General features: G+C 42.2%; 1 protein-coding gene across 1 annotated transcript in view; it reads left to right on the forward strand.

Moving 5' to 3' along the window:
* Positions 1-16,141, forward strand: part of LOC126106499 (WD repeat-containing protein 36) — a 106,135-nt gene that overhangs the window by 47,883 nt on the left and 42,111 nt on the right. Inside the window, exons 5-7 of the mRNA XM_049912818.1 lie at positions 1,805-2,029; positions 3,732-3,944; positions 11,579-11,769. Of these exons, the coding sequence (XP_049768775.1) occupies positions 1,805-2,029; positions 3,732-3,944; positions 11,579-11,769 (629 nt within the window). The remainder of the gene's footprint in view (positions 1-1,804; positions 2,030-3,731; positions 3,945-11,578; positions 11,770-16,141) is intronic.

The following is a 16,141-nucleotide window of genomic DNA, read 5'->3' on the forward strand; positions in this document are numbered from 1 at the left end:
AGTCTACGGGAAGAACCAGCAGACCACGAAAAGTTGTGTGAAGCAAGACAGAATGGGAAAAATACTTAGTTCCCTAAATGGTTGTGGAACCAACTAGAAGAAACAGCGTTCTTATTTACACACTCAGGTAGCCATAGTCTGCAGACATTTGGTTGCAGTTGTAGAGCTAATCTAATACTGTTAATTATGAGTCCACAGTTTCATTTCCTATTACATAAATTGTGACATTATATACTGTCTGTCCAGTCACATTAATGTGACCACCTGTCAAAAGCCTGAATAACCACCTTAAGCAGTGCGAACCATTGTGAGGCACGCAGGAGGAGTGTCAGCGAGGTTCTGGAAGGCACCAACAGTGATGCGGAGTCATACTGAATCCGATGCCACGGTCGGTGGCACTAGGTTTTTCGGTTGAGGATACATGCTGCGAAGAGCCCAATCAGTTGGGTTTGAAATCAGGGAATTTGGTGGCCAGGTTGAGGATCCGTGCTGCGAACACCCCAATTGACTGGATTTAAATCCAGTGAGTTTGTTGGCCAGGGCAGTATGGTAAACTCATCCTGATGCTCTTCAAACTACACACATACATTGTGAGCTGTGTGACACTGCGTTAGCCTGGTGATAGATGCCATCGTGCTGCGCAGAAACAAACTGCGCTTAGGGGTGGACGTGGTCCCCAGGACGGGTGCATACTTGTGTTGATCTGTTGTATCTTGCAGAACAACAGTGTCACCCATTGGACAGGTATGTATGGTGTGAAATGCCCGAAAGCAAACATCCTGCAACAATCATTAGAAGAGTCCAGACTGGAGTAGGGAGTGTAATGTTCTGGGGAATGTGTTCACGGCATTCCCTGCGTAATCTTGTCGTTGTGGAAGGTACAGTGAATCAATGCGAGTATGCATCTATCCTCGAGACCATGTCCACCGATACATGCAGTTTGATTTTCATCGGCACAATGGCATCTACCAGTTGGACAATGCAACACGTCACACAGCTCACATTGCACATGCGTGGTTTGAAGAACACTGTGATGAGTTAATCCTATTCCCCTGGCCACCAAACTACCTGGATTTAAACCCAGTCAAGAGTCTGTGGGGCTGCGCTGTTTGAGGCATCGTGTAATGAACTGTGTGGCCCCTCCCGCTGGAGGATAGAGTCCTCCCACGAGCATGGGCATGGGTGTGGGTGTGTTGTTCTCAGCGTAAGTTAGTTTAAGTAGTGTGTAAGTCAAGGGACCGATTACCCAAGCAGTTTGGTCCCTTAGCGGAAAAAAAAGAAACAAGAATGAAAGAATCTGTGGGACCACCTCGATCGAGCTGTTCGTGCCGAGGATCCTCAACCGAGAAACCTAGTGCAGTTGGCCACGGCACTGGAGTTGGGATGGCTCTATGTCCCTGTTAATAGCCTCCAGAATCTCACTGAATCTCTTCCTGCATGCCTCGTGGCTTTCACGCTGCCAAAGGTCATTGTAGAGGCTTTTTATGGATGGTCGCATTAATGTGAGTGGAGAATGTATATTGTACTGTTATTATTATTAAAATCCTAGGCATTTGTTGAATGTTTAAAGTTTGAGTGCCAGAAAGTTATACTTGGAGTGAAGGGGAGAAGGTAGTTCCTACAAATGTTTAGTCTAAGTTTTCCTTTCTTGAGTAATACAGATTTCTCAAATTTAACACAGAAATACGTAAACAAGGATGGAAATTAATTTATTGTATTAAATTTTGAGAAAAGTGCCCAGAGAGATTTGTCTCGCTACAGTGACAAATTTTTTTTTTTTTTTTTTTTTTCCCTCTGCACAAAGGACTGGGGCCCCGTCACGGCAGTGGCCTTCCGCACCGACTCGAGCCCGGCGGCGCGGCCACTGATGCTGAGTGCGGCGCCCTCGGGCCACGTGGTGCTGTGGGACCTGGACAAGCGACGTGCCTGCGGTCAGCTGACGGGCGGGCACGCGGGCGCGGTGGTCGGCATGAGCTGCCTGCCGGGGGAGCCCGTGCTCGTCACAAACTCTGTGGACAACTCGCTCAAGGTGAGGCTGCGGCCGACCACAGCCCGCGAGTTCACGGGTGTGTGAGAACTCACTGTGGGTGCCTGTAAAATGGAAAGAGTCTGTAATGGGTGGCTGATCAGTTGACTATGATGTTGTGCAAGTCAGAAGGTGGCTGTGTGATGTATTCTGTACAGAGAGAGGTGGAGACATTTCGCAACATTGCCAGGGTACCCTCTGGCTCTATTTCAAGCCAAATGCTCCAGGTATCACCTGCAGTGGTAACTATCAGTGCACAGTGAGTGACACATTGTGTCAATGTTTCTGCTTCTGACACTCACCGGAAAAATTTGTAGGCTCGAAAAACTATCGCTGACACTTCTTAATGTAATACTTGTTGCGTCTTTTTATGCCACCCGTCGTCAATTCTAGACTGCCCTACCTTCAGCATATATAATTTGATATGAAAATCAACACCAAATGCTCTACGCCCGCACCAAAGCACACAATACAAACAGTTGCAGCAGAGTTGGTCGAAACATCATGTGGTATACTGTTACTTAACTGCACCTTGGTATTTCTCATCACCCCAAGGAGTCTCTGCCGTAAGTGCACACCACTGTGTTTGCTGACACCAACGCACATGCACGCACGCGTGCGCGTGCCCAATCCCAACTACAAACACATGCATTCTCTCTCTCTCTCTCTCTCTCTCTCTCTCTCTCTCTCTCACACACACACACACACACACACACACACACACACACACACACACACACACCTACTTTATCTGTTGACAATGTTGTGTAATTGCAAATCTGATGACTGTGCTGTGCTGCTACTCATTTCTAACTACCGTATTTACTCGAATCTAAGCTGCACCGGAAAAATGTGACTTGAAATGAAGGAAAAAAATATTTCCCAAATCTAAGCTGCACCTGAAATTTGAGATTCGTAATTCAAGGGGAAAGAAAAGTTTTGGACTGCACCTCCATATCGAAACAAAGTTGGTCCATTGTAACATGAGACACAATTTTGATCAAATGGATGAAGATACAGCTACAGTAGTTTGGTTCGAGTCATAAGCTTAGCAATTAAGCTTTACCAGGTAGCCATTGCTATGTGTCAGGAACTCCGTCCGTATTTCTACGGGTACCTTGCTCCTCGCCCCCAAGTGACTTTCATCTCTTTCTGGTAGGAAAATGTTTCCCCAATGATGCTAAGAAGCAGACTGAAGTGACTTCGTGGCTCCAGACATTGGTGACGGATTCCTGTGACGTGAGCATACAATTGATGATGCATCATTACAATAAATGCTGCAACAATGGTGGTGACTATGTTGAGAAGTAGCCAGTGAATCTATGTAAATATTCCAAAAAATATTTCTTAGTGATGTTTTCGTTTTCTTTATCAGTCATTGGAACTTACTTTCTGGGTGCACTTTGTAATACAATACACAAAATTCATTTTACTTTTTGGATACATCCCCTTCCTCGAGTCATGGTACATACAGCTGATTGTGCTGTGAACTCATCAGAGGCCATTCACTTCACACAGTTGATACAGAGCATCATATGATATTTCATCATTTTGAGTGGCCCAAAAGTATAATGACTTTGTCATTTTTGCTTTCCTCTACTTCCATTCAAGTAACTTTAATTGAGAGCCATTGTGGGAATGTACATATTTGTCTAACACAGTACTTTCATCTGCAAATTTTCCATTTTTTTTTTTCATTTCACAGGTGTGGCTGATGTCTGATGGTGATTCTGGAGAGCCTCCAAGATTGCTGCGGATGCGTGAGGGTCATTCGGGGACTCCAAACTGTGTTCGTTTCCACGGAACTGTTGACTCACGTAACTTGGTCACAGCAGGAAGCGATTCGACACTACGAATATTTTCTACAATCAATGAGACATTTAACAAGAGTCTCGGACGGGCATCGTATAATCGTAAGGTGAATGTTCGCTTATATTTGAGATTTGTTCTCTCGGTCATCAGTCTGAATACTGAACTCCTTTATGTCTTAAGATGTATCACCGATCCCTTGTTTAGTCAAATTATGCCATAAATTCCCTCCCTCCCCGATTCAGTTTGGTAACTGCTCATTAGTAATGTGATGTACCCATCTAATCTTCAGTATTCTTGTGCAACAAAACATTTGACTTTGGAAATTCAACTTAGTTTTGAAGCAGCTCAATGACTTCCAAGGTATAGTAAGTAAGTGGTTCACTTCATACTTATCTGATGTGAAGGAATGGGTGATACTAAGAGCAGCAGTCAAAAGAAAACCAAATACCCGCCACAATGGGCTGATGGAATGATTCCATTCAAAAGTAATCACCACATGCATTAAGACATTTGTCCCTCTAGGAGACAACAATCAGGTCCTGTTTTGTAGAATGCGGTTGGCTGCTGTCAGGTCCACAACCTCATCCCCTCTTGCAATCCCTTGTCCGACTGAAACTGATGTCCACGGGTGTCTTCCTTCAGGTCACCAAAGACGTGAAAATCAGATGGCGAAAGAGTCGGTCTGTGTGGAGGATGTTGCAGTGTATCACTATCAAATTGCATTCCTGGGTGTTCTGACTTTATGGCGCAGCACAGTTTCTGCAAAGTGTCTTTGTAGCGCTGAGCATTGATTGTGTTCCCACTCTTGAGGAACTCATTAGCAGAGGGACCATGCAGTCAAAAGAGGATGTCATCATGACCTTACCAGAACTTGCGTGAACAGATTTGGATTTCTTTGGTGGGAGAGATTTCCACTGTTGGCTTTTCCATCAGCCCTTGGGCTGTTGAAATGCTGTCAGATGGAATTCATTTGTTGCACAATAATGCGTGCCCCCATACTGCGAATCAGATAAAGGCTGCACTCCAACAATTTTGTTGGAAAACACTGCAGCCTGGATCCTTCACCATGTGGTTTTCACGCCTTTGGTGACCGAAGGAAAGATGTGCATGGATGTTAGGTTGAGTTGGATGAGGAAGTGTAAGAGAGGGTGCAGTTGTGGATCTATCAATGGCGAGCTGTGTTCTACGAAACTCATCTCCCTGTGGGATAAATATCTTAATGCATGTGGTGATTACTTTTGGATGGAACCATTCCCTGGTGCCACTGTCACATGTGTTCAGTTTTCATTTGGCTGCCTCATAAAGATAACTCTGACAACTCTCATGATTAAGCTTCTGAATGGGAACAAATTACTGCTGGGATTTTGCTGAGGCTGTTTATTGTCTCTTATATCTTGCATACTAGGTGCAATAGTTTTGTGATGGCTCAGTCTTTCTAAGATAATTCTGAGGTAATGTCATCTACTTCATGTGCCTTGTTTCGCTTTAAGGAATACCTTGAATCTGTACATTAATATTTTATAAAATGAGAGATTTACAATGATGAAAAATTGTGTGTACACTGACTGGCACAAAAAAATGCAACACTCAATAAATGATGTGTAATCATTCTGTAATTATCTATTTAATCAAAGTGAAGCACTTCAACCAATTTTCTGAGACGGAGTATGTTATTAGCATTGCTTTGCGAGCCAATAAAGAGGTGTTGATTGTTTGTTACACTAGCCTCAATTGTTGTTTCCTGCACAACATGGAAAACTCATCACTGAATGTGAGCGAATAATATTTTCTCACTCTTGTAGTGCTTATTGTTGTACCCTGAATTGTTCTCCTTTCATTCACATGTGTTTGTAGGCTCTTTCTGTGATTGTTGTAATCAGCTTTCTGAAATAATTATGCTGTATAGCTATGAACATGTTACAAAAGCTGTTGTTTTGGTGGAAAATGGCCGCACCGTGCATTACATTGGAGAAGTGTTGAGGACTGCACCTTCCATGATTTCTTGAACCATACAAAGGTAGAGGGAAGTTTGGAAGCTTTGCAAGGAAACCAGGAACAGTCCCGAGAAGAGAAACATTGGAGAAAGACGACCACTTCTTACAATGTCAAGTTCTCCACAACCCTCACAACACCGCTGTTAAAGCACGAAATCAACTCTACCTGGTTCGAGGGGTCAATGTTCATGAGAAAACCATTTGAAGAAGACTGCCTTTCCCTCCATTATTGGTTATGATTTTATGCTAATGCGTGACGCTGCACACCACATGTTGCGAGAATTGAGCAAGAGTTCTTGGATGAAACAGGGATTTGTGCTATGGGTTGGCGTGCTCGAGCCGTGTTGAGCTTGTTTGGGACCAGCTGGGGAGAAAAGCCTGTCAGCCTTATCTAGAGACCCTACAGGACATACGGAATGCCCTTCTAGAAGAATGGGTTATGATTCATCAACAGGACATTACCGCATTAATGAGGAGCATACCTGAAAGGTTGAATGCCGTCATTGGTGCAAGAGGTGGCAGGACACGTTTTTGAAAATGCGAACAGAGGTTTCCCAGATTGTCTATAAGGTCTGTGAAGTGAAGTGGGAAGTGTATAATGTCAAAACAGATGTGCATTATATTTATGAGCTTACTCAAAATTTCCTCAAAGTGTGCAACTCTGGCTTAATTTGTTAAATTTGTTTATAATTGTCTTTGTTTTTTCATTGTTGGACCCTTAGATGGGACCATACCGCAATATTCTGTCATAAGATAATGGATTAGTGTCATAAAAGTGTCATAAACTTAAAATAAATTTCAGTTTTTGTAAGAAGTTGAAGTGTTGCATTTTTTGTGCCTCTCAGTGTATTTGATATGCATCACTAATTGCCTTCTTTTCATTAACAAGACAGTTATTGACAACTTTTATTTCCGAAAATAAATGCCTAGTAATGAAATGGACACTCTTTTTTATTTGGTGTTGAATATCTTTCAAAATCTTTTTGTGGTCTATGCAAGTCAGTTATGCTTGTATGTAAAAGCTTTTGAGTTACCACTTTAAGTAAAGACTATTGTAATATCATAGTTTACTATTTGTCTCAATATTAGATCTGTTTGGCTTCAGGCTAAACCTGTATTTGAGATGATTAATTGTTGTACTTGTGGCTAATGCAGGAAACTTCAGATGTGTTCCTCTTGTGATCACCAACTTTAAGTATTGACTGTCTAGTACCTCCCGCCGCGGAAGTCGAACATGTGCCAGACCAAATGGACGTAGCCAGCCCATAGAGGGCTCCGCGTCCACGGCGGTTCTTCTGCAATGCGGCTCTCGCACAGCGAGGGCGCTACCGCCACACCACGTGCAGACCGCGGCCAATAGCTGCTCCCTCCTGTTTCGTATATAGGGATCCGCTCTGCCCTAGTCCAGTCAGTCTGGTACTCGCTCTGGATTGCGTCTCTATCTTGGCGGTACTGCGCTCTGGTCATTGCTTGTTGTTGATATTTGCCTGGATCTGGTTCTGAGTGAATTTACTGTTGGTGTTTGGTGTTGTGGTTTCTACAAGCCTCTGTTGTTTATCTCTTCCTCGTTGTGTCGCTCATAGTCGGTTGTTGTCGGTTGTTGTTGGTTGTCGTTGGTCTGTCGTCCGACTCGTCCTTGTGTTTGCCCGGTGGTGCATGCTCCACCACCGGCAGCTTCCCCACCTGGCAGCTCTGATCCGCAGCCAAGGCGTTCCGCGGTTGGTTTTGGTTACTACAGACTGGATGGTATTTAGCAAACTTGGAGATGCGTTCACAGTTAGAGCAGTATCCCTTTCAGGAAACAGTCAACCTGCCTATACCACGTGTGTGTTGTGACCCGTGATGTCATCATGAACCACTCATCAAAATCTGCTGCACGAAACATGTACTCCATAGCAATAATTACAGCTATTCTCATGAGATCACATACATTATCTTTGCCAACTCTTAACCAAACTTTCTCCTTCCAATCATACAAAGATCCTGACCTATGCTACAGATGAGTCTGTCATCACAACTGCATTCCAAAAACTAATATTGATGCAAAACAAATATTACCGGTGTTTTGTTCTCCATATGTTTGACCCTGTATGGTGTTAAACTCCATAACATCATTGTGTCACAGGTGGGAACTGATGTCTGGTAGTGGCCCATGAACCTATTCAGATTTTCAGTATTTGCAGCAGAAAAAAATGGTTATTTATTGGGCCTGGTTGAGGAAGAAATTGTGCTGATGTAATGCAGCATTCCCACTTTGTAACCATTTGAATACTACCACCCAGCACTATTTTCCCTGAATTCAGGTGGTAAGAACTCGCTCAATCCAGTCTTTTATTGCATGTTGCTGCTCTCCTGGATTTAACTTCTTTGAACACCTTCCTCCCCCTCTTCCGCCTTGGCCCTCCCAGTCATTCACATTAAGCCTAATTTACACAACAACACTAGGTTGCACGCAACTGTGCTGATAGCCACTGTGCATGTGCAGTGCACGTTTGTGGAACTCATTGGTGAAAGTGAACAGTTGTCACTTGTCACTTGTTCCAACTTTGGCAACACTAGTTGTATGTGTTTTGAGCTTATGTGTTACAGTGGTCTGCTGCTTCCTTCCTGTGATATCAGGTGGTGAAGTAAAGTCTGATCGAGAGCCAAGACTTCCTGTTACTTAATCTTGCTCATCTTATTACTTGAGCACCCTCACCAACCCTCCTGATTGAACTTCTTTCTTGAAGTGCTGCACTTACTGCTGGAAATTAAGAGTGCAAATCAAAAATCAACCTCTCAAAATTAATGCGAGACTTCTCACTAACAAGGACTCATATTGCACTCTTGTTTACAATAACTGTGTGCTACAAATTTGTTGCATTATGTGGAACGTCACAAAAATATTCGTAAGGACAAAGTCCAAAAATGTACTGTCTTCATTAACAGAGCTCAATTGAATTTATCTATGTAACAAGTTTTCTCTTGTCTCCAAGATGTCACTGGTATTGTCATGATGAATGTTCTTCTATGGCAGGCCCCATATCTTGAAGGCAGGAATTGACAACACGAAGTAAACCACCCAACCTTCAGGTATTGCGAATGTGGTACGATGTTTATCATTGTCCTGGCTTACAGATACACTGCACCCTTCCATCTTGTAATATGTGTGCATAAACAAAACATACATTCAAACAGCAGATTATTTAATACATTGCCAAAATAAACTTTTTATATTGGCAATCATCATTCATTGTTTTGAAAAATGCTTGTGCAACACAGAGAGATATATTACTCTACAGTTTGTCAGTAAACCGTAGACAAACTGAAAAATGAAGTGGGGAGCAGAGGTGATTGTTCACTCATTTGATATATGCGTAGGTAATTGTGGGATTTCAGTGATGCAGACTACAAAACAAGCAGCGATGTGTTGCTGCATGTGAGACCATCCTATGTGACCTGATTGTGGATTGGTTGACATTTGGAGTACATTTGGCAATTGTTAATTTTGGAGCACAATATAGGTACTGTAAAGACAAATATGAATACCCACTTGCCAAGACATGAAATGTGATTTTAAGATTGTTGCGGTAACAATGCTTCATGCATTGAAGTATCTTTCTTCCTTATTCCATTAGTAAATGTATTTAGAAGAAATGTGAACTGTTCTGGCAACATTCTGAGGCAACTGAACTAACTTTCAGCACTTCCACGATTTCATCAGCATGGTCACTGAGCAATGGACTGACATCTTTTCTTTATCCATTCACAAATCTGAACACGTCTCTTATTTCTTTTCTTACAGAGTGATGTTATGCAGACCAGCATTAAATCTACCGTAACTTGTGGAGCTGCCAAGACTTTCATTTCAGACACTAGTGTGGCAGTCACCAAACTGTAAAACTAAATTGTATCCTGGTGTTGCTGTATCCACAGTCATACACAAAACTCTTTTCACAAAATGAGTTGCACAACTTAATATTGTTCTACAAATTAGCCTCTACTTTCTTTGACAACATTTTGGTACTTACTCAGCTATCTATGAATTTTCTTCTTTCTTATCCATTTTTCCATCTATAGCCCCCTCCCCCCCCCCTCCCACCCTCATCCCCTTCCCTCTCTTTTCTGCTCAATACATTTTTCCTTATCACTCTGTCCTTCTACAGTCTCCATACTGAAGCTGGTGCAGTGGTTATGAATGTACACTCCTTGAATTCTACTCTCTCTCTCTCTCTCTCTCTCTCTCTCTCTCTCTCTCTCTCTCTCTCTCTCTACCCTCCCTCCCCCCTCTCCTTTCTCTCTCCCCCCCTCCCTCTACCCTCCCCCCTCTCCTCCTCCCCCTCCCCCTCTTCCCCCACCTTCATTTTTGTCTCCCCTCATTCCCACTATATCCTTTCATCCTGGGGATCAAGTGCCGTGCCCTTCCTTCCTAACCTTCCCCTCTTCTCTCACTGAGGAAGAATCTAACAGTACCAAAAGTGAGGAATAGTTTTTTTAATTGCTGTTGAGTTTGTCTTGCCAGTGCTTGTAGTGGTTCTTTTTACATGATGTATTTTGGTTTTTATTTGTTACGTGAAGTAGGAGTTAATATTATTCTGCCTACTTCACAACTGGAAAATTATTTACGTCAGTGACTCAGTTGTGGTACTTCTCGTAGTTAGTTTGCCCGTCACATTGTTTTTATATTAAAAGACACCACCAACACACAATTTGCAGATATATCACTGCTCAATTAATTATTTGATTTACTTTTGTGAAAATGCAATGCTGAGGAGATTCTCGCAACTTCCGTTAAGTGGGGATCAAAAAAATTTACTGAAGTCACTTTATTTAAATATGATTCAATACTGGAAAACTGATTACTTTTATTACTTCAGAGGAAGAACCAGTAATCAAGAGAAATCTCCTACATTTATAATTATTTGTAAAAAATTAGCAAATATTAAAATATTTATTATGACTTTGGGCCGTTATCATTTAGAACAATAGCGTTGACATCCGCACCAATGTTCCCCTATAAAATTTGTATAAATCATTAAAGTCATTCACTTCATGAATATAGGATCTGTTGCGGTAAAATATTAGTGACACTTTTAAGTAATATTTGATTAGATTTAGTCTAAATATTACATGAAACTTACAGGTTTTCATGCCTCGTCACAAAATGGCTTCTTTCATCACCAAGAAACAAAAGGGAAGTGTACGATCCTTTTTCTAAGGAACAGAGTAACAATAACAATTGTAGATCATATTAGTTGATTACATAGTCTTTTTGAATTTTCTGCGATAATATTTATTTCGTTACGACGTCAGTTTTGTTAAATTTGTGAAATTCTTCAATATTATTTTTTCACGTTATGTCACATGCTACTGGAACTTCACCCACTGAATTTAATCACTGACCAGCCATTTTGTCTCCTTATAGTTTCACAAACATAAAGGAAATTTGTTTTAAAAATTTTAACTGGCCAAAGCTTCAAACTGGTTTGAACTTTCAGAAAGAATGATGTAAACACCAATTTTAGTGAGTTAAATTGTGTGAAAGTAGAAGCAGATTAAACAAATGCTTTCCTAAATTAAACAATAAATGTTAATTAAATTTAATGTGTACACACATTGTTTTAAAAAGAAATGTGAATATTACAGTCTTACTATATGAATGAATATGCAGTGAAATTAAAAACTAGCTAGTATTTTAATTATTTCTTAGAAACATAAAGTAATTTTATATTATTCATTTGTATCAGAGTACTGATTAATATTGCAGGCATCTAAAAAACGGAAAGGAGGTATTGCTGAAGATCCACTGCTTATGCCCCCCATCACTAGTTTTGCGTCTGAAACCACGCGTGAAAAGGAGTGGGACGGAATCACAGCTGTGCACCTCGGAGTGCCCTTTGTCACTACCTGGTCGTATGACAAACTGAGAATGGGAGACCACAGGCTAATGCATGAAAGGTTTGTCAGAATGCTTGTTGTCTTCAATAGATACTATTCCCACCATAAATATGTATAAATCAAGTGAATGTTTTTATGTCTCCTGAAACCTGTGAGGAGGAGCTATGAAGCAACCATAAATATTTTTGTCACAATGTGCTGTGTTGTAATGTCAGTACTAGGATCATCCCAAAAGTTGTGAGCAACCCATTGTTATGAATATTAATTTTTATTATTTAGACACCCCTAGTACATTATGTTAGTCTAAAGACTTTCCTGTTACTTTTCAATATAGTCTCTCTCTCTCTCTCTCTCTCTCTCTCTCTCTCTCTCTCTCTCTTGCACACAATTTCCTCACAGATCTGCAAATCTGAAAAATCCCTTGTGGTAGAAATCCATTCCAGCTGCCAGTAAACATCAATGTACCACTGAATGGATCTCTTAGTTGCGGCTGATCCCGGTGGAGATTCGAGTCCTCCCTCAGGCATGGGGGTGTGTGTTTGTCTTTAGGATAATTTAGGTTAAGTAGTGTGTAAGCTTAGGGACTGATGACCTCAGCAGTTAAGTCCCATAAGATTTCACACACATTTGAACATTTTGATCTCCTAGTGTTGGTCTAGAAGTCCATTCCAGCTGCCAGTAAACATCCATGTACCTCTTAATGGATCTCTTAGTGTTGGTCTCACAACTATCGTTTCACATAATTGAAAAGATGTAGTTGAAGGATGACAACTGGGGACTTTAACTAGTATGTGGTAAACTTTTCCACCCAAAAGTCCCAATTTTCTGCACGGTGGCAACCAGAGTGCGTCAACACATTATCACACTGCAGAAAAATCTTCTTCCAAAGACACTTATTTGCAATGCACGACAGAGCTTCATAAGTGTCTGGAAGTGGCAGACAGGATCTATGATCTGTTTAGGTTAAAAAAAATCAACCAGAATTCAATTGTTTGGCCATAACCAGCCAATTACACTGTTCTTGCTTTCTATCTTAATGAGAAATCTAGATTGTGCCAATCTGGCAGCTTATCTAGGGTTCATAGTGATCAAACCAGATTCCATCACCTGTCACAGTTAACAAGAAAAATTCATCTCCACTTTTTAAAGTTGTGAAGAAGGCGTTAGGTGATGACTGTACTCAGAACTTTGTAGTCTTTGTGTGTATGGGGTCCAGTGGGTACAAATATTTTGATAAACCAAGCTTTGAATCATTTGCTACACTGCTCTGTGCCCTATGGCAAATTTTATTGCAATTTCATTCACAGTAACACATCTGCTTTCCCTATAAACTCTCTCTGTTGCATACCATGGGTGTACTTTAAGAACAAAAGGTGCAAGGCTCATCTCGTCATTTGGATGCATCTTTGTTTTTGAAGTGTTTTATCTGTCTCCTAACACTCCTGCTACCCACACACACACACACACACACACACACACACACACACACACATCAGTATGCACAATAAAGACAGATGAATTTCAGCAGCAGGATGCAATAAATGTGAGATTAGGTATAATTAAAAATGTTGGACATACACTGTAGGCCATTAAGATTGCAACAGCAGCAAGGATGGCAAATAATGAAATTTTACTTATTGTGCATGTACAGAGAAGATAGTGAGTGCGTGCGCAACCCCCCCCCCCCCCCCCCCCCCCCCCACATGTGTGCGAGAGGAATACTTTAGAAGAAGGCCTTTTGGCCAAAAGCTCAAATATATAATTGTCTTTTTATTTTACATGTGGCGACTCAACATCTACTATATGTGCTGAATAACAGTCGATCCGTTTCATAATGTTGTCAAAATAGGAAGACTACATAATTACGATGGTCATTCAAAAAGTAATGCAACACATTTTTGTCTGAAAGCAGGTTGTTTTTACTCACGATTCCACTAAACCATGTTATTCCCCAATCTTTGAACTAAAAAACCCTATTTTTGAGCATAATCTCCATTGAATGCGACACCCTTATGCCACCTTACTGCGAGGGTCTGTGTGCCCTCTTGATACCACTCTACTGGTGAGTGTCAGAGCCAACATCTTGCTGCATCAATAACATCCCCATTGTCCACGTACTTTCACAATCAGTCTTGTAATGTGCGGGCAATTTTGTACAGGTGGTCCTCTGTTGCTCTCTTTGGTCTTCTGTTAGGCGGAAAGGAACCCGGTGGGCACACCACCTTTGATTACTCGAACTGATGAACGAGTGTGTCAGCACTACCGACAGAGACATCAAGTTGTGTAGTGAGGTATTTGATTGTGAAGCGTCAGTCACCTCGAATTTGTGTGTTTGCAAGTTCCGACATTGCAGGAGTCGCAGCAGTGTGCAGCCGGTCGGCACATGGGAGATCTGACAGGTTTATGTGGCATTGTTGTGATGATGTCAGATGCCTTCCCCAACAACTCGCCGTGCTTTTTTCCACTGCCAGGTCTGCATAGACATTCTGCAGGTGTCTATAAATACTCTACGTGATCGGTAGTATCCGGACACCTGGCTGAAACTGACTTACAAGTTTGTGGCGCCCTCCGTCGGTAATGCTGGAATTCAATATGAGTGGCCCACCCTAAGCCGTGCTGACTGCTTCTATTCTCGTAAGCATGTGTTCAATCAGGTGCTGGAAGGTTTCTCGGGTAATAGCAGCCATTCTTCACAGAGTGCTGCGCTGAGAAGAGGTATCGATGTCGGTCAGTGAGGCCTGGCACGAAGTCGGCATTCCGAGACAACTCGAAGGTGTTCTGTAGCGTTCAGGTCAGGACTCTGTGCAGTCCAGTCCATTACAGGGATGTTATTGTCATGTAACCACCCCTCCACAGGCCGTGCATTATGAACAGGTGTTGGATCGTACTGAAAGATGCAGTGGCATCCCCAAATTGCTCTTCAACAGTGGGAAATGAGGAGGTGCTTAAAACATCCAACTAGGTGTGCACTGTGATAGTGCCACACCAAATAACAAGGAGTGCGAGGCCCCTCCATGAAAAATATGACCACACCGTAACACCGCCACCTCCGAATTTTACTATTGGCATTACACATGATGGCAGATGACATTCACTGGCCATACCCACACCCTGCCATCAGATCGCCACATTGTGTACCGTGATTCGTCACTCCACACAACAGTTTTTCCACTGTACAGTCGTCCAATGTTTACACTCCTTACACCATGCGAGGCATCGATTGGCGTTTACCAGCGTGATGTGTGGCTTATGAACAGCCGCTCGACCATGAAATCCGAGTTTTCTCACCTCCTGCCTAACTGTCATAGTACTTGCAGTGGATCCTGATGCAGTTTGGAATTCCTGTGTGATGGTCTGGATAGATGTCTGCCCATTACACATTACGACCCTCTTCAATTGTCAGCAGTCGCTGTCAGTCAACAGACGAGGTCACCCTGTATGCTTTTGTGCTGTACGTGTCCCTTCACGTTTCCACTTCACTACCTTATTGGAGACAGTGGAGCAAGGGATGTTTAGGAGTGTGTAAATCTTGTGTACAGATGTACGACACAAGTGACACCCAATCACCTGACCACATTCGAAGTCCGTGAGTTCCGCAGAGCGCCCCATTCTGCTCTCTCAAGATGTCTAATAACTACTGAGGTCGCTGATGTGGAGTACCTGGCAGTAGGTGGCAGCACAATGAACCTAATATGAAAAACCTATCTTTTTGGGGGTGTCCAGATACTTTTGATCACATAGTGTATCTGTGATGCTCTGCTTTTCTTCGAAAGCACCTCCATTACAGACAGTATTTGAAGGCTATGTATACCACCGCCACCTATCAGAACTTCATGGAACTATTGAGGATGAAGCGGGAATATTCCATGCTGTTCCACATTTTTCCAGCTGAAATTGGCAGGGGTGGGGGGTGTTGCATTACTTACTGAATGCCCCTCTTAAATCTGTGGAAATTTAAGGGTATGGAACACGTGAAATAAAGTAAACAGAGCTGCCGCCTCTCGTAGCAACACAGGCTCCATTGAAGCTGGCAATTGTTTCTAACTGAGCTTGGAAGAAAGATAAGAATGTGTCTTTCTGTGTTGCTTCAATTGTGTGCCAGATTATAAAGGCTGGCAAATGGTGGCATGCTAATCTCTCAGCAATTTGCAGCAAGCTGCTCTCAGTGGATGAGTGGTCTGGAGAAAATGATGGCAGGGGCAATAGTTGAACACCTTCTGTGTAGAATTATGTCAGGGCTTCACGTGCAACATGCAGTGTTGCATTAATATGTTGAAAGATAATATAGAAGAGACCTCGAAGATATGGCACAGCCACTGTCCTTAAAATCTCAGAAATGTCCAAATTACTGACAGTGTGAAATAGAGGTGATGGTGTTGTAACTCAATGGCACCACATACAGTCACACCAAGTACTGGGCCTATATGCCAAT

This window comes from Schistocerca cancellata, chromosome 10, assembly GCF_023864275.1.
Source record: "Schistocerca cancellata isolate TAMUIC-IGC-003103 chromosome 10, iqSchCanc2.1, whole genome shotgun sequence".
Lineage (NCBI taxonomy): Eukaryota > Metazoa > Arthropoda > Insecta > Orthoptera > Acrididae > Schistocerca > Schistocerca cancellata.